This window comes from Carcharodon carcharias, chromosome X (genome assembly GCF_017639515.1).
Source record: "Carcharodon carcharias isolate sCarCar2 chromosome X, sCarCar2.pri, whole genome shotgun sequence".
Lineage (NCBI taxonomy): Eukaryota > Metazoa > Chordata > Chondrichthyes > Lamniformes > Lamnidae > Carcharodon > Carcharodon carcharias.
Genome location: NC_054507.1, coordinates 12,103,885 through 12,124,865, shown reverse-complemented (window position 1 = coordinate 12,124,865; position 20,981 = coordinate 12,103,885). Strand labels below are relative to the sequence as shown.

Here is a 20,981-nt window from a genome sequence, read left to right as displayed (position 1 = left end):
AGCACTGTGTCCAGTTCTCTTTCAGTCCCACCTTGAACACTGTGTCCAGTTCTGTTTCAGACCCACCTTGAGCACTGTGTCCAGTTCTCTTTGAGACCCACCTTGAACACTGTGTCCAGTTCTGTTTCAGTCCCACCTTGAGCACTGTGTCCAGTTCTGTTTCAGACCCACCTTGAGCACTGTGTCCAGTTCTCTTTCAGTCCCACCTTGAACACTGTGTCCAGTTCTATTTCAGTCCCACCTTGAGCACTGTGTCCAGCTCTGTTTCAATCCCACCTTGAGCACCGTGTCCAGTTCTGTTTCAGACCCACCTTGAGCACTGTGTCCAGTTCTATTTCAGTCCCACCTTGAGCACTGTGTCCAGTTCTGTTTTACACCCACCTTGAACACTGTATCCAGTTCTGTTTCAGACCCACCTTGAGCACTGTGTCCAGTTCTCTTTCAGACCCACCTTGAACACTGTGTCCAGTTCTGTTTCAGACCCACCTTGAGCACTGTTTCCAGTTCTCTTTGAGACCCACCTTTAACACTGTGTCCAGTTCCGTTTCAGACCCACCTTGAACACTGTGTCCAGTTCTGTTTCAATCCCATCTTGAGCACTGTGTCCAGTTCTGTTTCAGTCCTACCTTGAGCACTGTGTCCAGTTCTGTTTCAATCCCACCTTGAGCACTGTGTCCAGTTCTGTGTCAGTCCCACCTTGAGCACTGTGTCCAGTTCTGTTTTACACCCACCTTGAACACTGTGTCCAGTTCTGTTTCAGTCCCACCCTTGAACAATGTGTCCAGTTCTGTTTCAGACCCACCTTGAGCACTGTGTCCAGATCTGTTTCAGTCCCACCTTGAGCACTGTGTCCAGTTCTGTTTCAGACCCACCTTGAGCACTGTGTCCAGTTCTCTTTCAGTCCCACCTTGAGCACTGTGTCTAGTTCTGTTTCAGACCCACCTTGAGCACTGTGTCCAGTTCTGTTTCAGACCCACCTTGAGCACTGTGTCCAGTTCTGTTTCAGACCCACCTTGAGCACTGTGTCCAGTTCTATTTCAGTCCCACCTTGAGCACTGTGTCCAGTTCTGTTTTACACCCACCTTGAACACTGTATCCAGTTCTGTTTCAGACCCACCTTGAGCACTGTGTCCAGTTCTCTTTCAGTCCCACCTTGAACACTGTGTCCAGTTCTGTTTCAGACCCACCTTGAGCACTGTGTCCAGTTCTCTTTGAGACCCACCTTGAACACTGTGTCCAGTTCTGTTTCAGTCCCACCTTGAGCACTGTGTCCAGTTCTGTTTCAGACCCACCTTGAGCACTGTGTCCAGTTCTCTTTCAGTCCCACCTTGAACACTGTGTCCAGTTCTATTTCAGTCCCACCTTGAGCACTGTGTCCAGCTCTGTTTCAATCCCACCTTGAGCACCGTGTCCAGTTCTGTTTCAGACCCACCTTGAGCACTGTGTCCAGTTCTATTTCAGTCCCACCTTGAGCACTGTGTCCAGTTCTGTTTTACACCCACCTTGAACACTGTATCCAGTTCTGTTTCAGACCCACCTTGAGCACTGTGTCCAGTTCTCTTTCAGACCCAGCTTGAACACTGTGTCCAGTTCTGTTTCAGACCCACCTTGAGCACTGTTTCCAGTTCTCTTTGAGACCCACCTTTAACACTGTGTCCAGTTCTGTTTCAGACCCACCTTGAACACTGTGTCCAGTTCTGTTTCAATCCCATCTTGAGCACTGTGTCCAGTTCTGTTTCAGTCCTACCTTGAGCACTGTGTCCAGTTCTGTTTCAGACCCACCTTGAGCACTGTGTCCAGTTCTATTTCAGTCCCACCTTGAGCACTGTGTCCAGTTCTGTTTTACACCCACCTTGAACACTGTGTCCAGTTCTGTTTCAGACCCACCTTGAGCACTGTGTCCAGTTCTCTTTCAGACCCACCTTGAACACAGTATCCAGTTCTGTTTCAGACCCACCTTGAGCACTGTGTCCAGTTCTCTTTGAGACCCACCTTGAACACTGTGTCCAATTCTGTTTCAGTCCCACCTTGTGCACTGTGTCCAGTTCAGTTTCAGTCCCACCTTGAGCAATGTGTCCAGTTCTGATTCAGTACCACCTTGAACACTCTGTCCAGTTCTGTTTCAGTCCCACCTTGAACACTGTGTCCAGTTCTGTTTCAGTCCCACCGTGAGCACTGTGCCCAGTTCTGGTCAGATACTTTGAGCACTGTGCCACAGTATGAGTTATGAGAAGAGACTGGAGAAACTTTGGCTTTTCAGGCTGGATAGGAGGTGACTGAAAGGTGATCTTATTGACTCATAGAGTATAGTTAAGGGCACCAGCAAAGTTAAGTTGTAATTGTACTTTAACTTGAACAGTGGATGTAGAACAAGCGACCTTACTACAAACCAGGGAATTCTACTTCATACACAGAGTAATCAATGTTTGGAATAACCTTGTGAAACAAAACTCTGCAGTCATTTAAGAGACAATTAGCTGTAGGACTGGGCAGAATTTTGGATCTGCCTGAGTAGGTGAATCAGCTCTGTCAATATTTCCCATTATAAATTCCTATGTTTGCATTTATAATAGAAACTGCCTATGTAAACTTGTTACACATTTAAGTGCACGTCCTCCCCAGTGGCATTGCAATGTAATAAGCTTACATAGCCATTTATAACTTTGAACATAGGGCTTTGTAACAGAATTATAGAAATCAGGGCAGAATGCACAATTCCACAACAGGGACTGCATTGGAACTGTTCCCCTGGCCCGATTATGTCTCTCTCCATCTAACCCCACTTTACCCCAAGACTTCACTTACTCTTACCGTGTGCAATACCACAAAAAATTGTCCAATATTACACAGTCTAATATATTGTCTATAAATAGCAAAACGGCTACAGTGAGTTCCAGAAGCCACCAATACAGTATCGCAATTGCTATGCAATGTTTCCGGGAAGTGTGTAAAGAGGAGGTTAGGCTGGTTAAGTCAGTAGCAATCTTGTCTTCACACCAGAGAGTTGGAGGTTCAGGTATTGCTCCAAGGCTTGTGTTACACTCCCTGTCACTCTGTCATACTCCCCCCACCTGTCAAACTCCCTGTTACACTCCCTGCCTGTTACGCACCCTGTCACTCTCTCTGACATACTCCCCACCCAGTCACATTCCCTGTCACACTCCCCGTCACTCTCTCTGTCATACTCCCCCCACCTGTAAAACTCCCTGTCACACTCCCTGCCTGTTACGCACCCTGTCATGCTCCCCGCCTGGTCACACTCCCTGTCACACTCCCTGCCTGTTACGCACCCTGTCATGCTCCCCGCCTGGTCACACTCCCTGTCACACTCCCTGCCTGTTACGCACCCTGTCATGCTCCCCGCCTGGTCACACTCCCTGTCACACTCCCTGCCTGTTACGCACCCTGTCATGCTCCCCGCCTGGTCACACTCCCTGTCACACTCCCTGCCTGTTACGCACCCTGTCATGCTCCCCGCCTGGTCACACTCCCTGTCACACTCCCTGCCTGTTACGCACCCTGTCATGCTCCCCGCCTGGTCACACTCCCTGTCACACTCCCTGCCTGTTACGCACCCTGTCATGCTCCCCGCCTGGTCACACTCCCTGTCACACTCCCTGCCTGTTACGCACCCTGTCATGCTCCCCGCCTGGTCACACTCCCTGTCACACTCCCTGCCTGTTACGCACCCTGTCATGCTCCCCGCCTGGTCACACTCCCTGTCACACTCCCTGCCTGTTACGCACCCTGTCATGCTCCCCGCCTGGTCACACTCCCTGTCACACTCCCTGCCTGTTACGCACCCTGTCATGCTCCCCGCCTGGTCACACTCCCTGTCACACTCCCTGCCTGTTACGCACCCTGTCATGCTCCCCGCCTGGTCACACTCCCTGTCACACTCCCTGCCTGTTACGCACCCTGTCATGCTCCCCGCCTGGTCACACTCCCTGTCACACTCCCTGCCTGTTACGCACCCTGTCATGCTCCCCGCCTGGTCACACTCCCTGTCACACTCCCTGCCTGTTACGCACCCTGTCATGCTCCCCGCCTGGTCACACTCCCTGTCACACTCCCTGCCTGTTACGCACCCTGTCATGCTCCCCGCCTGGTCACACTCCCTGTCACACTCCCTGCCTGTTACGCACCCTGTCATGCTCCCCGCCTGGTCACACTCCCTGTCACACTCCCTGCCTGTTACGCACCCTGTCATGCTCCCCGCCTGGTCACACTCCCTGTCACACTCCCTGCCTGTTACGCACCCTGTCATGCTCCCCGCCTGGTCACACTCCCTGTCACACTCCCTGCCTGTCCCATTCCCCGTCAGACACGTGCCCTGTCATCACACTTCCCACCTGCCACGCCCTCCGCCTGCCACACACCCCATCTGTAAAACAACCTGCTTGTCACATTCCCAGCCCACCAGGCTCCCCCAGGCCAGACTCCTCCCCCGCCTGTTACACTCTCCACATGGTCACACTCCCGCCTGTCACATTCTCACCTGTCACAATCCCCACCTGTCTCGCTCCCCGCCTGCCACAGTCCACGCCTGTCACACACATGCCGCCTGTCACATTTGCCGCCTGTCACTCACGTGCGTCTGTCACTCATGCCACTTGTCACTTAAGCTACCTGTCACTCTCGCCGCCTGTTACACATGCCACCTGTCATTCTCGGCGTCAGTCACTCTCCCCACCACACTCCCTGGACAATTTTCCTTTTGCCGAGGCTGAAAAATTACTCTGAACAAAGTTTATTAAGGACAATGAAAATCGATGGTCATGGAGTTAACCATAACTCCATTGGATGATCAAAAAGCATAGAACTGCCTAATTAATTCCTTCTCCCTATCATCAACAGTCCCTTTAACATCTGGCTGTATATCAAGGGCTGCTTTCTAAGTTATGGAAGCTGAATTGACGGTCAAAGTCTTACCTCAAAAAGATTCTGCGATTGAGCTTGCAGCTTTAAACCTATTTTTAAAAAAAACAGACAAGACAGTTTAAAACAGGGCACAGAGCCTGGCTGAGTCAATACATGTCCCCAGCAACTGGCACCATTGACAAATATAGGATTTCATGTGAAGAACAGGCACTGAGACGAATTAGTTTGCAGATGGAACAATATCCCAGCAAGATTCAGCACTGTCATAGGAGGGGGCAAAACTGGATAATGAACAAAAAAAGGATTTAACAACCCTCGAACATTTATGGGCAATCAAATCTCTTCCTGTGGCCAGTCAACCACAAAATACACCACCCAGCAGAACTTGTTATGCTTCTGGGTTGGCAGTGCAGACAATTTTCATGGGTTTAGCATCTCGGACCGCTCGTGCGACAGGCCCTATCATTCCTGATGGACTGGAATGTGTCTCATATGCAGGTGATTTACACCAGTCCCAGGGGTCAGACACAAAATAGTGGATGGGGAAATGCATTGGATTTGGTGCACATGAACATTCAGGATGTCTTTTCCAAGGTACCACACAGGATTTATATTTAATGTTATTTAAGTATTCAATTTAATTTGAGTGTGTTTTATTTGTTTGTTCCATGTAGTTCTCTCTGTTGCTTGTGGACGTTTCTTAATACTAAGTGAGGAAGACCGAGTGATATGTGTAGTTCTAGTCTCCATATCACGAAAAGGTTAGAAAAACATTGGAGAAAAATGCAAAAAGGATTTACAAGGATGGTGTCAAAACTGAGAGAACATAATTACTGCTAGACCCTGCACAGGCTGAGGTACTTTCTCTCGAAAAGAATAGGCTGAGATGACATAATAGAGGTCTTCAAAATTATAAAGGGGTTTGATCAGGTAGATGCAGAGAAGCTTTGTGGAGAAGTCCACACATATAAAATAGATATTCATAAATCCAATGGGGCATTCAGGAGAAGCTTCTCTCCCCAGAGAATGGTGAGAATGTGGAACTCGCTCCCACAGGGAGTGGTTGAGGTGAATAGTGTAGACGCATTTAAGGGGAGGCTAGATAAACACATGAGGGAGAATAATTGATGGGATCAGATGAGGGGGTAAGGTGGGAGGAGGCTTGTGTAGAGCATAAACACCAAGACCAACCAGTTGGGCCAAATGGCCTGTTTCTGTGCTGTAAGTTCTATGTAATTCTAGCTTGGTCTCGCTGAGGAAATTGCACACACAGGAGTCTGTTGAAGGAAGTCAGCCTGTGAAGGGTTGGGGGAAGGGTAGAAAATTAACTTCAAGGCTGGTTAGAAAGTGTAGAAGAGAGAGTTCAGGGCAATTCCCCAGAGCGGTTAAAAATGGTCTCTATTCTGGAACCGTTTCTGTTTATTGCGTATAATAGTGATTTGGAGTTAGTGCTGCAAGAGAATGGTGTCCAAATGTACAAGCAATGCTCAAATAGGAGACACAGGAAATAGTTTTGAGGACTGAAGACAACTGCAAGAAATGACGGAACTGACAACAAGTGAGAGATGGAATACAGTGGCAGGGAAGGTGAGGGGGCAATAGCTGCATATTGAAAGGGGAAAGCTGGGTGATGTGGAAGACAGCAGAGAGATTTGGGGGTTCGCATTCACAAAAGATTAGAAACAGCACCTAAATTGGATAAAGTCATAAAAAAGCTAATGGGATAATGGTTTTTGCCAAGAGATTGATGCAGGTTGAATACTTTCAGTGCTAAAGAGGGTTTTCTTAAGATGCAACATTGGTTTAGCCCACTCATTTCAAACAAGGCACCATCTTGTGATAATGTTGAAGCTAGCGTTGGTAACAGCTACCCGGAGGACTGTTAAGGGTCAATTAAATTGCCTCTCGCTCTCAATAATGGCATTTTTCTGGTGCTTCTTCTAATGATATTTCCTTACAGCAGTAAACAAGACATCACTGAAAGCTTTGAGTGCTACATAACCAGTACAACACCTTGTACTTCACTAAGATCCAATCAACATTTATTCTGCAAACTTTCTAAGGGCTTCACCCAAAAAGAGTTAGTGCTGTGCCACATAATCTTATAGAAGTCACCGGGAGAAAAGGAGTGTTTGGTCATGGGCATCTTGCAAGGGGCCCGAACTTTGCCCTGCAGGAGGAATGGGAGGGATTCTTCCCCCTCTGTGGATACAGGACATCTTCTGGACCCTCCTCCACCAGGACCTCCAGTGCCACCTCGGAGAAGCAGGTGCCCTTTCAGATGGCCCCTGAGCCATCCTGAAATGTGTGTCACTGTGTGCCAGCCAGAGCATGGCACACCTTCAGCGAAAGTGGGCTGGTGGAACCCAAACAAACCACTCTACAAAAATTACACCTCATCAGTGTTTGCACGCCACAACTGAGCATGTCTGGTTAGCACTTCCAGGCATGTTCAAATGATGGTGGTCAGTAATTAGGAACAAAATTGCATCCTTAAACCAGACTTTCAAACAAGCATGACTTATTAGCATCCGCTTTCACCTCACCTAAAATAACCCCCCATAGAATGTAAACGGCAAGATGGAATGGTGAATGGTAAGACAGTTGGAGCACTGTGTGCAGTTTTGGACTGCTCCACATCGTAGGGATGATTGTGGAGGCAATTTAGAGGATTCAGCACAGATTCACTAAGTTAGTATAAGGAAAATAGACAGACAAATAAAGGTTTGGAAGACTGAGGCTGTTGAAATCAAAGCAGAAGAGGTTACTTGACAATTGATAGAAGTGCTTACAATTAGGGCGGAATAGGTCAGGGCAAATAGAAACAGGCTGTTTTGATAGAAAATCAAACATAATTTGTTTTGTTTATTCTTTCATGGGATGTGAGCATTGCCGGTAAGGCCAGTATTGGTTGCCTATTCCGAAATGCCCTTTAGGACAGAGAGCAGAGTTCTTTCATTGCACTCAAAGCTTTGTGAGGCTGTGGATTGAAGGAGGGGCTGTGGATGGAATTTCCTTGAAGCTGCTCCTGAGCTTTACTGGAGGACTGGAAGAAATCCCATTTGCCTGGCTCAACAAGATTCCTGCCGTACTTCCGGTGAAGGTACGCCCGGGGAGCAGGAGCCAAGGTGGAAATGAACCTACTGGCAGGTGATTCAACAGTTGCTTTCAAAGGGGAATTGGACAAATGCCTGAAGGAGAAAGATTTATAGGGTTATGGGGAAAGAACAGGGGGAGTAAGACTAATTGGCTAGCTCAGACAAAGGGCCAGCACAGGTATGATGGGCCAAATGGCCTCCTGTGTTGCATCATGCTATGACTTAAGAATATGGTAGGTAGGGGGTGAAGGAAAGGGGGGTTGTGAGGTATGGGATTAGAACACGCACATGGGATTATGGTGAAATAGAAACGTTCACATGGGCTAGCTTATAACATTCTCATTAGTGTGGTTTCAGATACTGGTTATATCATGTGGCCTCGCGTCCGTTAGATGGTAGAATAAACAGTATTAGATTGTGAGAGCATGTCTGCTGCATTCAATGGGGTGAGAGCTATCTTGGCCTTGCATTGCTGCACTGATCTGCACAGTCCTCCAGCACAGTGACAACAGTGAGACACAAATGGACCACGAGAGGGACAATGGTGAAAGGGGACTTGGTTCAAAGCGCTTTCAATTCGGTAGGTAATGATAGAGGAGAGCTTTGCAGTTCCACAAGGGCATATGAATGCATGAGAAATGTAATGTTTCTGTTGTGTAAAAGAGAAACACCGACATGGGTTGGCTTTTGCTGTTTATAATGTCTATGTAAATATATTTGAGCCCTTTGTTAATATGATTCAGCTGCCAGATGTGACCTCAACTTCAGAAGGCAGTGGAATAAATAGTGCACTAGAATTATAGAGTACAACTTGCTAAAAGAGCAATCTCTTCAGCCCCACTCTCCTACTCATTTTTCCATCACGTTAAATGTCTGGGAAACCTCCCTCTAGGCAGTAAGACTGGCACATCTGGATGGCTTGCTGCCTGCCACAGGCAGGCATCTACCCCTCCTGTTTTCCAAATTATCCAGGAAAGCCACTGGGTCTTCCTGTGAAAAATCCCCAGCCCTCTGGAGAAACGCTTCTCTGTCATGGTGCGCTGTGGGCACAGTTGGCAATTGACTGCTCACGGTGTTGTAGGGTGTTGGATACCGTTCGGTAGGTTTTAATGAAATCTTTGTAGTCTTAAGTAGGTTAACTGTATGTATTTATTAACTATAAGAACTATGTACATATACCCTGTAAAGAGTGCCCTGCTGCCGAAGAAGGGGGATCTCCACCTCCTTAAAAACTGGCGCCCGGTCTCCCTCCTCAGCACAGACTACAAAATCTTCACCCGAGCCACGTCTTCTCGGCTCGGCACCGTGCTGGACCACATGATCCACCCTGACCAGTCCTACACCGTCCCGGACCGAACCATTTATGATAACATCCATCTGGTCCGGGACATTATCCACCATTCCCAGAGGGCTGGTCTGTCGAGCGCCTTCCTGTCTCTTGATCAGGAGAAGGCGTTCGACAGGGTGGATCATGGATACTTACTCTGAACTCTGCGAGCATTCGGGTTCGGGACGCATTTTGTCGCCCGGATCCAACTTCTGTACACCGCCGCGGAGTGTCTAGTGAAGGTTAACGGGTCCCTGACGGCGCCCCTTCGCTCTGGGAGAGGGGTACGTCAGGGCCGCCCCCTATCTGGCCAGTTGTATTCTATTTGCGTGGAGCCTTTCCTGCGCCTCTTGCGGAGGAGGTTGTCGGGATTGGTTCTGCGGGGGCCGGGCATCGGGGTGGTCCTTTCGGCTTACGCCGATGACGTGCTCCTTATGTTTAGTGACCCGGCTGACCTGCGGAGGATGCGCGAGTGCCAGGAGGTCTACTCTGCCGCTTCTTCTGCCAGGATCAACTGGGGTAAATGTTCTGGACTCCTGGTCGGTCAGTGGCAGATGGATCCCCTACCCGAGGAGCTCAGGCCTTTCACCTGGAGCAGGACCAGCCTCCTCTACCTGGGGGTCCATCTCTGCCCCGCTGAGGAATCCTGGCCGGCAAACTGGCAGGAACTGGAGACAAAAGTCACCGCTCGCCTGCGGCGCTGGACAGGACTGCTCCGAGTGCTATCTTACCGAGGTCGAGTTCTGGTCATAAACCAGCTGATCGCCGCCATGTTGTGGTATCGGCTGGTCACTTTGACCCCTCCCCCGGACTTTGTCACAAGAATCCAGAGATTGTTAGTCGACTTCTTCTGGGACAAAAGATTGCACTGGGTCGCTGCCGAGGTTCTGAGTCTCCCGCTTAGGGAGGGTGGTCAGGCGCTAGTGTGCCTACGCACACAGGTGGCGACTTTCCACCTTCAGACCCTGCAGCGATACCTCTACGTCGAGCCTCCTCCTAGATGGTGTGCCCTGATGACGTATTTCTTCCGTCAGGTGCACGGCCTGAATTATGACGTGCAGCTCCTGTTTATAGAACAGAGGGGCCTCGGTGGCTCCTTGCAGGCGTTGCCCGTCTTTTACCAGGACCTGATCAAAGTCTGGAACGTGGTCGCCTCGCGACGCAGCTCTCCCCCGTCAGGAGTAGCGGCTATCATCAGAGAGCCGCTGCTCAGGAATCCGCCCCTCCGTCCTTTTCAGTGGTTGGCGGAGAGGAGGGCTGTGGCCGCAGGGGTGACCAGGATCGGGGACGTGCTGGGTGGCGGAGGACTGGGCTGGATGCTCCCGCAGGAGTTGGCGCGACGCGCATCTGTGAGTGTCCAGGTCGCAGCCGATGCCATCCAAGACCTGAGAACGGTCGTGCTCGGACCCGACGTTATTTTGGGTCTTGAGGTGGCCCAGGTGCGCGGTGGTCTTCCGTCTGAGCGTTCCCCTGTTCGGACGGAATTCCACATTGGCCCCAAGCCCCGAACCCTCCCTCGGGTGCTGGTGCCCCGCAATATGAGCCGCCTCGGGGACATGCCCTCCATGCCTTTTGGCACGGCAAAGAGGGGCTTTTTGTACGGACTGCTGCTGCACACCTTCCATTTTCTCGCCCTTGTCCGTCGACCGGACACGCCCTGGCGTGCCTTGTTGCCGTCCGGCGGCGGAGGCCCCCGATGGGAGGCCCTCTACGGAGGTATCCTCCCCCTTTCTATCGGGGACCTGGGTTGGAGGGTGTTGCATGCAGCAGTCCCCTATAATCGTAGGATGCATAGGTTCACGGACTCTCAGGACACGTGCCCTTTTTGCGGTCTTGTGGAGTCCGTGGACCATGCATATATAGGGTGTGGTAGGCTGCACTCCCTTTTTAGTTATCTGAAAAACCTTTTATTGATGTTTTGTTTGCACTTCAGCCCCACGCTCCTGATCTATGGACACCCGGTGCGGAAGGGGGTCGGGAAGGAGGAGGACCTCCTCGTGAACCTGCTCCTGGGCCTGGCCAAGTTGGCCATTAACAGGTCCAGGCAGCGGGCGATCGACGGGGGAGTCCCGCCCGATTGTTTATCCCTCTTCCGCGGCTACGTTCACAGCCGGGTGTCCCTGGAGAGGGAGCACGCAGTGTCTGCCAGCACGCTCGAGGCCTTCCGTGCTCGGTGGGCACCGCGGGGACTGGGGTGTTTTATTGACCCCCTTAATCACATTTTGGTTTAAAGTTTGTAAGGTTCCTTTAAACTTTGTTCTTGGTTTTACAGCTGACCTGAATTAGGAGCTGTGCCTGATTTATCCCAATTTTGTTAATTTGGTTTAATTGTTTTAACTCAATAAGAGTTACCCTGTAAAGAGTTCAAGTTAGGAGCTGTCTCCGTGCTTGCTTTTGCACACGGCTCTGTCCAACGCTAGACTGACTCACTAGGTGAGTCATTTGCTCTCTTACATCACCATGTGGGCGGTACTGTGTTCAGTCCCACATTAACCCTATATATGCCAGACCCTTATATCACACCTCCCCCAACTCTTTATCCAATGCATTTCACGTTATTCTAGTTTACCCCTTGTATTTACATCTTTATTACTGCCCCATCTCCCCCCTGCCCCCCACCCCCTTTCAAATCGTGGATTCATAGGTTCAGGTGATCTGGAAGCTTTATAACCCTTCATACCTCATTCACATTACTGTCGGAGGAATGTAGGCTGTCTCGTTGCAGGTAAACTCTGTTGATTTGGAGATTGCTCCGGCATCTGGGTATCTTTTCACCCTCTTTTTCCATTCCTAGGTATTAAACCGCTCTCTGTCAATTTGGTTGCTGTGGTGATAGTGGTTGTTGCTCCATCCCATTTCTTGTGGGCAGGTGAACCCAGTCTTCATCTCCATGTCACTTTTCCTCTTCTTCCTTCATCATGATGTCCTCTTGTGATGGAAGATGGCCTATCCTGTTATGAGGATGTAGTTTTTTTTAATAAGCTCACCTTTGCATTTGGCTGTGTGTTGCCCTGTCAGTAATGGATGGCTGCTGCTTGGTTCCAGCATTGTCTGTGGTACTGTCATGCTGGCCGGGAGTTGCGGTGTTTGCTCTCTGGTCACAGCATTGACCTCATCAACAGTCATCAGAGCTTTAGGTTGAGGCTCTTCTGGTTGTTGGCCGCTCCTGGTCCACTCTCCACCGGAAGCATCATGGCAGCCATCGGTGTGGCTGGCTAATGAGGCCTTTCCAGCACCTGCAACCAAAATGGACAAACCTGCTCTGCAAAGAGAGACAGTTCAGAGCTGAAGTCCCAGTTAGGGTACTCTTTCTTGTTTGAGCTCTCGGGAACTTGCAGTGCTGTATAATTTATGAAACAAAAACAGAAAATGCTGGAAAAACTCAGCAGGTCTGGCAGCATCTGTGGAGAGAGAAACAGAGTTAACGTTTCGAGTCCGTGTGACTCTTCTTCAGAGCTGAAGAGAAGTGGAAATGTGGTGAAATTTATACCATTTAAGGGGGGTGAAGTTGGATAGAAGGCCAGCGATAGGTGGGGCCAAAGGAGAGATTGAAAAAGTTGTCATGAACTAAAGGACAAAGGGAGTGTTAATGGTAGTGGTTAGTGCTAAAGGAGGTGCTGATAGTGGTAAAGGTAAGGAAGCAGAATGTGATAACAGCAGAACAAGGGTAAGCACGCTGTGAAAGAACCCCACCACCAAACACATCTTCCCCTCACCCCCTGTCAGCATTCCATAGGGACCATACCTTCTGTGACACCCTGGTCCACTCCTCCATCACCCTCAACACCTCATCCCCTTCCCACAGCACCTTGTCATGCAATCGCAGAAGGTGCAACACCTGCCCCTTTACCTCCTCCCTCCTCACCGTCCAAGGACCCAAACACTCCTTTCAAGTGAAGCATTTCACTTGCACTTCCCTCAATTTAGTCTACTGCATTCATTGCTCCCAATGCGGTTTCCTCTACATTGGAGAGACCAAACGCAGATTGGGTGACCACTTTGCAGAACACCTTCGGTCTGTCCGCAAGCATGACCCAGACCTCCCTGTCGCTTGCCATTTCAACACTCCACCCTGCTCTCATGCCCACATGTCCGTCCTTGGCTTGCTGCATTGTTCCAGTGAAGCTCAACGCAAACTGGAGGAACAGCACCTCATCTTCCAACTAGGCACTTTACAGCCTTCCAGACTGAATATTGAATTCAACAATTTTAGATCATGAGCTCTGTCCTCTTTCTACACCCCTTTATAAATCCCTTTTGTCAATATTCAGTTTTATTTTCTATCCAATTATTTTTATTTATTTTATTCTTATTTATTCATTATTTTATCCACTTTTTAATCCTCTTATTTCCCCACCTTTTACCCCTTCTACTATCTTTTTGTTGGATACCAATCAGTAGGTCTGGATGAAGTCTTTCTAGTTTTAAGCAAGTTAACTGCATGTATTTATTAACTACAAGAGCTATGTACATATAAACAGTAAAGGGTTCAAGTTAGGAGCTATCTCTGTGCTTACTTGTACACATGGCTCTGTCCAACACTAGACTGACCCCTTGGTGTGGGTCATGTGCTCTCTTACATCACTGTGTGGGTGGTACTGTACTCAGTCCCACGTTAGCCCTACATCACAGAATCACAGAATCACATAGTGCATAAGAGGCCCTTCGGCCCATCAAGTCTGCGCCGTCTGACCCTTCTTGTACACATTTTGAAAGGCATTTCAGGTAAGGGTGAGAGTTGCCTCCTTGCATAAAAAACGCTGTGCCCAGCTGCTTGAATGAAGGCTAAAGTCTTTACTGAGGCTGCAGCACCTTCCACACTGAAGTTTCTTGGCCGAAGTTGCTCACTGTGCTTTGAGAACGCAATTACACTGGAACGTTCACAACTTCCTATGTAAAGGAGTTTACCCAGGAATCTTGCGTGCGACTCCTTCTGCTGTTTGTTATGACCAGGCAAGGAGAATGGCTCCCCTCTTTTCCCTCTCCTGTTTTGACTGCAACAGCTTATTCACTTGAAAAATATACTTGCTGATTCAGTGAGTACTTAAATGTTTATAAATAGTCATTTGGTAGTACAGAAATTGGGTATTAGTGAAGAAAGAGACATGGTATCAAAGCTTAACCAATCAGCACTCTCTTCTCATGCAGTATAAACTATTGTTTCCCCCATTACAGTTGGTAATTTCTTGTGAAATATCCTTATGAGTGCAAGAGGCAAAGCTTTAATAGCATGTCCCTTTTCTCAGCAATACTTAACTGTTTACATGCTGTGATCATAAAAGAACCAATAGGACAGGTTTTCTTGAGTTTAACAAAGGAAGGGGTTAGCTTAAGTATACGTAAACCGATCTAAGTAAAATAATAAGATATGCACCGCCTTTTACATACATACACTCGAAAGTTCACACAGATTGCAGAGTGGAGAAGGATAGGCTGGCCATATAGAGTCTATAAAAAGAGCATACAGTGTGTAGTTTGGTGACTTGGTTGACTTCAGGCTGAATTCAATGGTCTCGATGCTTCCAATTTATAGATGTAGACGACTGAGCTGGTTGTTCTTTGGGAGACAGTAGTGCTGGGTTGAATCCTGTTCAGAAATCTCTGTCTGCAGCAGGACATCCCTGGACGATCACAGTCAGAAAACAGGGCTCAAAGCTTACAGGTGGGTTGGGAAAATAAAAGGCAGGAAGGACCTCACTCAGGTCTTCTCCCTAAGCTACTTGCTCTTAGTTCTGCTGAGAAAACATGTGCTAAAAACATACAAAGGGTTGGCTTGTCATGTGATCTTCCTTCTTAAAAAAAGATATTCCCCAACGTGTATTTCAAAGGTGACTTGATTAGCTCATAGCTGGAATCTAACCATTGTCCAAGCGATTAATCTTAATGACCCGTCTCCAACAGTTGAATACCTCAGGTGATTGCCGTAGATGCCTTGAATATGAGGCAGGAGATATGGGTCCTTCACATTCCCCTGAAGTCATTGTTTTTAATGGCTTGTTTGGACAGACTGACTCTACTCCAATTAATTGGAATGTATAATGTATAGGAATGCAAATTGGGGTTAGCCATCCTGGGCTGTGAGATCAAGTCACTTTTAGTCTCTGGATTTTAAAAAGTTTTTTTTAAGTTCAATTCAGGTTTCCAGCCAAAACAAAATCAGCATTTGGCATAAAGCACATCTTCACGACATGATGAATGGATAACTTTCCAGCATAACAATGCACAGAGAACATTGAGGGAGTTCAGAGCCTACACATTAAATTCAGAGTCTATGGGCATAAATTTTCACTCGGTGGGCACGCGCCTGACCCGCTCGAGCATGAAATGACGCGCGTTAATATCGGCCGAGCGTGCCAACGTCGACTTGCAGTCGTGTGATATTTCGGTCAGCGGGCGCATGCCAAAGCCGGCAGTGCGCCCGCCGACAATTAAAAGGCCTGTAAGGGCCATTAAGTAACCAATTAAATCAAATTTTTCACCTGTCCGTCCAACCTTACGGTTGGGGAGCGGGTGAAAAGGCCAAGCGGCCTTTGCATTTTTTGGGAAACCTCATCCACGGGTGGGATGAGGTTTCCAACAGCAAATGAAACTAAAATAAAAACTTTAATTTTTCATTATTTACATGCCCCTGCTTATGAGGGAACATGTTTCATAACATTTTTATTTTTATTACTTTTTTATATCTCTTCTCCTCCCTGAGGCACCTCCATGAAGCACTCACTCGTGCGCATGTGCGAAGTTCACGCACAGCCTGCTCGCCCGCTTCCCACACAGGCAGCTGTAATTGGCCCACCAGTGTGAAACTGCGGTGCTATGCCGATCGCCGGAGGCAGTTGGCCTCCTGAGCACCCCCGCCAAGGGCAAAATTCTTCCCTATGTGTTTAAACGCAGGACCTTCTCTCTCAAGTGGATGTAAAAGAGCTACAGCACAACTGTAACAAGAGCAGGGGAGTTCTCTCTGGTCTCCTCGACAATATTTAATCCATCAAACAACATCGCTAAAAACAGATTATCTGATTATTAAAAACATTAACTGTGGAATCTTACTGTGCACAAATTGCCTGCTGCATTTGCTTACATGACAACAGTGACCGCAATTCAGAAAATACCTCATTAGTTGTGAATGTGACAGAAGTACAATAATTTTCAGAATATTTTTCAGGTTTATTGTGAAGCATGATTATGGATGTGAGTGTAGATGGTTCTGTCTGTGTAATTTAATTACATTTGGAGTCAGGTAGACTTGAAATCATCAAAAGAAGCTAGGTGTAGAAATGTGCTTGACATGTTAATGAGTAAACATGGACGCTGGCTTAGCATGTAAGGTGTGAATGGAATTTGCATTTTTAGATAAATTAAGGGATGTTGGATTTCAAAGGGATGTTAGTCTGTTTACAACTAACCAGATAAGTAAGGCTAAGGAGTGGGTCTATTTTTCCCAAAGGTTACTGACAATATTAGCAACATGAAAGTTTTTATATTATAAGGAAAATACAGTTTCAAAGATATGTGGAACTATAGAATTTACATATTAAATAGAGAGAGAACCATATATAAAGTAGAATGAAAGGCTATGTGAGGAAAGAGCCACATAAGATCTAACAGGAATGTGTGGAACAGCCTTGAAGAAGCCTCCAGCCATAAGCATAAGTCTGTTATGTAAAGTAACTGAAGTTAGGGGAAAAGCCATTTGGAACTCCACTGTCAAGTGGGTATTGTGTTAATTTTCTGTTTTTTTAAATCTAAAATCTATTATGGACTGTTGCCTTAAAGGGGCTGCACAACTGGGAGTCAAGTTAATTCGGAATTTTAGGATTTGTTATAGTAGTGAGTAATTGTAGTCCTTTGTATGTGCTTGAAATCTTTTATTTTGGTAATAAAAATTCTAATTACATTTTTTAATCTATCAAGATCTTGGTGGACTCATTACTTCTGAATTCAGTGCACATATCTTCTCACAATAAATACAGATTGCGAAACCATTGTGAAAGCATTGCCAAGATTCCCTTGTGGATTTTGTCCACCAGGCACACATCAGCTGCCATATCATAACAGTGCAGCAATTTAATACATCCAGAGGCAAGGATAATGTGCTGTCTAAATGCTGTGCAAGAGAAGACAAGTCTGTCACCTTTCTTTACTGCTTTTGCTTCCCTCTTTGCCCACAACTAGATTTATTAAAACATTAGACAGAATGAAAAATAGGGCCCCAGCAGACAGGGGAGACAAATCTGTTTAATCACACCGGGAGCAGGCAAGCCCATTGGCATATTGCCTACGATTTCTGCTAATTCCCTTGGATAGTTATAAATAATTGGAATATGAAGTAAAATTTCAAAGTTTGCCAATGATACCAATCTTGGAGAAGTGGCAAACAGTGAGGCAGTGAGGATGACATGAATCGCCTGCAGCAGTATATCGATAGGCTAGCAGAATGGGTAGACAAGCGGCAGGTGGAATTTAATACCGGAGAGCGAAGTGATGCATTTCAGCAGAAGGGACAGGGAAAGGCAATAGAGACTTAATATTCGAAAGGGTGTGCAGGGCCAGAGGGTCCTGGGAGTTAATGTGTATAATTCTTTGAAGGTGGCAGGACATATGAGAGAACAGTTAGCAAAGCATGTGGGATCTTGGGTTCCCTACATAGTACAAAATCAGAGAAGTTATGCTGAACTTTTCTAAAGCTCTGGTTAGGCCCCTCTGTGTCCAGTTCTGGTCACCACACTTTAGGAAGGATGTGAGGGTCCTTGAGAGGGTGCAGAGGAGATTTACCAGAATGGTTCCAGGGATGGGGGGATTTTAGCTACAAGGTTAGGCTGGAGAAGCTGGGATTGTTCTCCTTGGAGCGAAGGAAACTGAGGGGAGATTTGATAGAGGTGTACAAGATTATGACAGGTTTAGATATAGATAGGGTAGATAAAGAAAAGCGGTTTCCATTAGGTAAATGAGCAGGGACACAGATTTAAGATTTTGAGCAAGAGATACAGGGGGGAATGTGAGGAAGAATTTTTTTTTACACAGCGAGTGGCAGTGACCTGGAACTCACTGCCTACGAGGGGGGTGGAAGCGGAGATGATGAATGATTTCAGAAGGCAATTGGATGGGCACTTGAGGGAAATAAAGCTGCAGGGTTATGGGGATAGAGTGGGGGAGTGGAACTGACTGGATTGCTCTACAGAGAGCCAGCATGGATTTGAAGGGCCAAATGGCCTCTTGTGCGTGTATGCCTTCCTCCTGCCAGTATATATTTGGAGAATTAGCCCCATTTATACTTATACAACCAATGATATGGGAAAAGGGTTGACAGTAACAATTCTAGGCTCTGGGCACAATCGGCCTGGACCACACAGTGCATGGCATCGGTTTGGCCGAAGTGAAGTTATGTTCAGATCTCCATGCAAATGCATTAACATAAGCCCGAACGCAAAACATTGTGGAGATCCTGACACAAAGTACCAGGAGTCACGGGCGCGCTTATGTGTGAAACTCTGCAATCTTTAATCTTTATTCGATTTTGCCGCGATCCCGCTGATATCTGAGCTAAATGTCGTGTGGGACCTCCTAGCCCTGGTGTTGGTTATATGTGGGGTTGGCCATGGTTTGGTTCCATTCATTTTCAGAGCTCTACCCATCGGTAAACTCTGATATATCATTGATGTTGCCAACTTTGCAGTGAGCTTATGTACCACCTGAACCAATGATAGGACAATGGCCTTGTCACAAGGGCTTTTATTGCGTCATTACAATAGTGACTACACTCCATAGAAAACGTACTTCAGCGCTTTGCGACATTCTGAGGCCGTGAAAGGCACAACATAAATGCACACGCATTCCTTTTTTCTGACCTGGTATTAAGATGGTCTTCATGGGCCGCACTTCAACACCTTGAATTGGGTACTCCAAGGGAGAGTTCGCTTTGGCAAAAAGCAACTTGTCGGCAGACGACCTTGTCCTAGAGGAACATCAAAAAACAGAGAGGCCATGAATGAAAGAAGAAAATAAAAGTTAAATGCTGCAATTGCTCAATAGGTTTTGCAGAAGCTGTGGAGAGAGAAGCAGAGTTAACGCTTCAGGTGAAGCATCGAGCTGTTGAACTGCAGGAGGAGAAGACATACTAGGTCTGATTTGCTGAACATGCAACTGTGGCTGGAGGGCTTCAATGTCAGGGACTAATCTATAAACCGCAGGTGCTTGACAGATGGTCCTAGACATGCCTGATATGCATATTTCCCACCATTAGTCTGTACTAAGAAAACCATCACTGATAAAAAAGATAGCTCCATCTCTTTTTGTAACGTACATGAATTCGTGATTAACCTGATATCTCAGCGCTGAAATGACCAGAAGGGACATCGTGATTGGAAATACATGCAAGCATGTCTTTCTTACCAAATAGCAAAGCGTGTGTTAGTTCTGCAGTCTTTAGCATGAGCTGGCATCAGTTTGATAACCGGAAACTGGCAGGGGATGGCAATGCGTGTTTAACCCACGGTGGCAGTGGTGGGAGCATGAGTGCTGCCATCTTGAGAGAGGCATGTGCACCATGAAGCCCCTGCCACTCCCACGAGGCCGATACCCCAGCAATGCTAATGATCTGCTGGGGGACAGATTGTTGACCTGCTGTAAGAGCCTGAAAACCCCTCTGGGCGCTGGTATCTCCAGCCACGAAGGCAACAGTCTGATCTTGCACGGCAGCACTCAGGTGGTGTTTGGCTCCTTCTTGTGCTACAGTGGAAGTTGAGACATTGACTATCGGGCACTGCGCCCTGGTTGGTCCTGCAAGTGCCCTCACGGAGTTGGCCAACGCTGCCATACCAAAACGGATGGGCTCCAAGCTTTGTACAAGGCCCTGTGCCTAGTTGGAGCTGGATCCCTTCGCATGGTGACCACAGGCTTTCTGACAGGCCTGCCAATGCACTGGGCATCTCTGGGTACATGCCCGTCAGCCTTTATCCTGTACGCTGGGATGGTGGTGCAGGTGCATTTTGGTTGGAATTCATTGTGTGAGTGATCTTGACCTGGGAAAGGCAGGAATAAAACCACATGGTGGAGAGTGGGTCCTGAGGTTCTTCAACATTGCACAAGAGGAATTGGTGCAGAAGGTGGACTGAGAGGCCTCCCAGATCAACTCGGAGAAGGCAATAGAAGCAGAAGACCAGGTGGGTTTTCCACCCCCCCTCATCTCACAATGTCTTTCTGATTTACAGGCGAGGGATGGAGTTAGTGTGCATCCCTTGTTTCCCCACCCCTTCCCCTCCCCATAACCCTGCCCTCTGTCTTTACATTTTTGGGTACCCAAGAACTGCCTCCCGGACAGTTTGTGGTGTGAGAAGTTGGAGGACGAGAGGAAGAAGAGGCTGATGATGAAGAAATGCCGTCACTCTCTCGCACTCACAGGGGCCAGCTCAGAGACTTGACACTGTGTGTAATTTAGAGGCTGGCATAGAGGGGATCTGCGTGTGGTGAGATACCAGGGGAAGGTCGCAACGATTGCCATGGATACCAGTTCCCTGGAGGGTGAGGTCACACATGGGCTCTTGCTTCAGAGGATTCAGGCGGGGACTGTGATGGAGCAGCGTACAGGAAAAAGGCTGACGGGCATGTACCCAGAGATGCCCAGTGCATTGGCAGGCCTGTCAGAAAGCCTGTGGTCACCTTGCGAAGGGATCCAGCTC

General features: G+C 47.8%; 1 protein-coding gene across 1 annotated transcript in view; it reads right to left on the bottom strand.

The window, feature by feature from the left end:
- Nucleotides 1-20,981, bottom strand: part of LOC121273319 (beta-1,4 N-acetylgalactosaminyltransferase 1-like) — a 179,780-nt gene that overhangs the window by 36,085 nt on the left and 122,714 nt on the right. Inside the window, exons 5-6 of the mRNA XM_041180454.1 lie at nt 19,152-19,258; nt 4,933-4,970 (exon numbers count right to left, since the gene is read on the bottom strand). Coding sequence (XP_041036388.1) covers nt 4,933-4,970; nt 19,152-19,258 — 145 coding nt within the window. The remainder of the gene's footprint in view (nt 1-4,932; nt 4,971-19,151; nt 19,259-20,981) is intronic.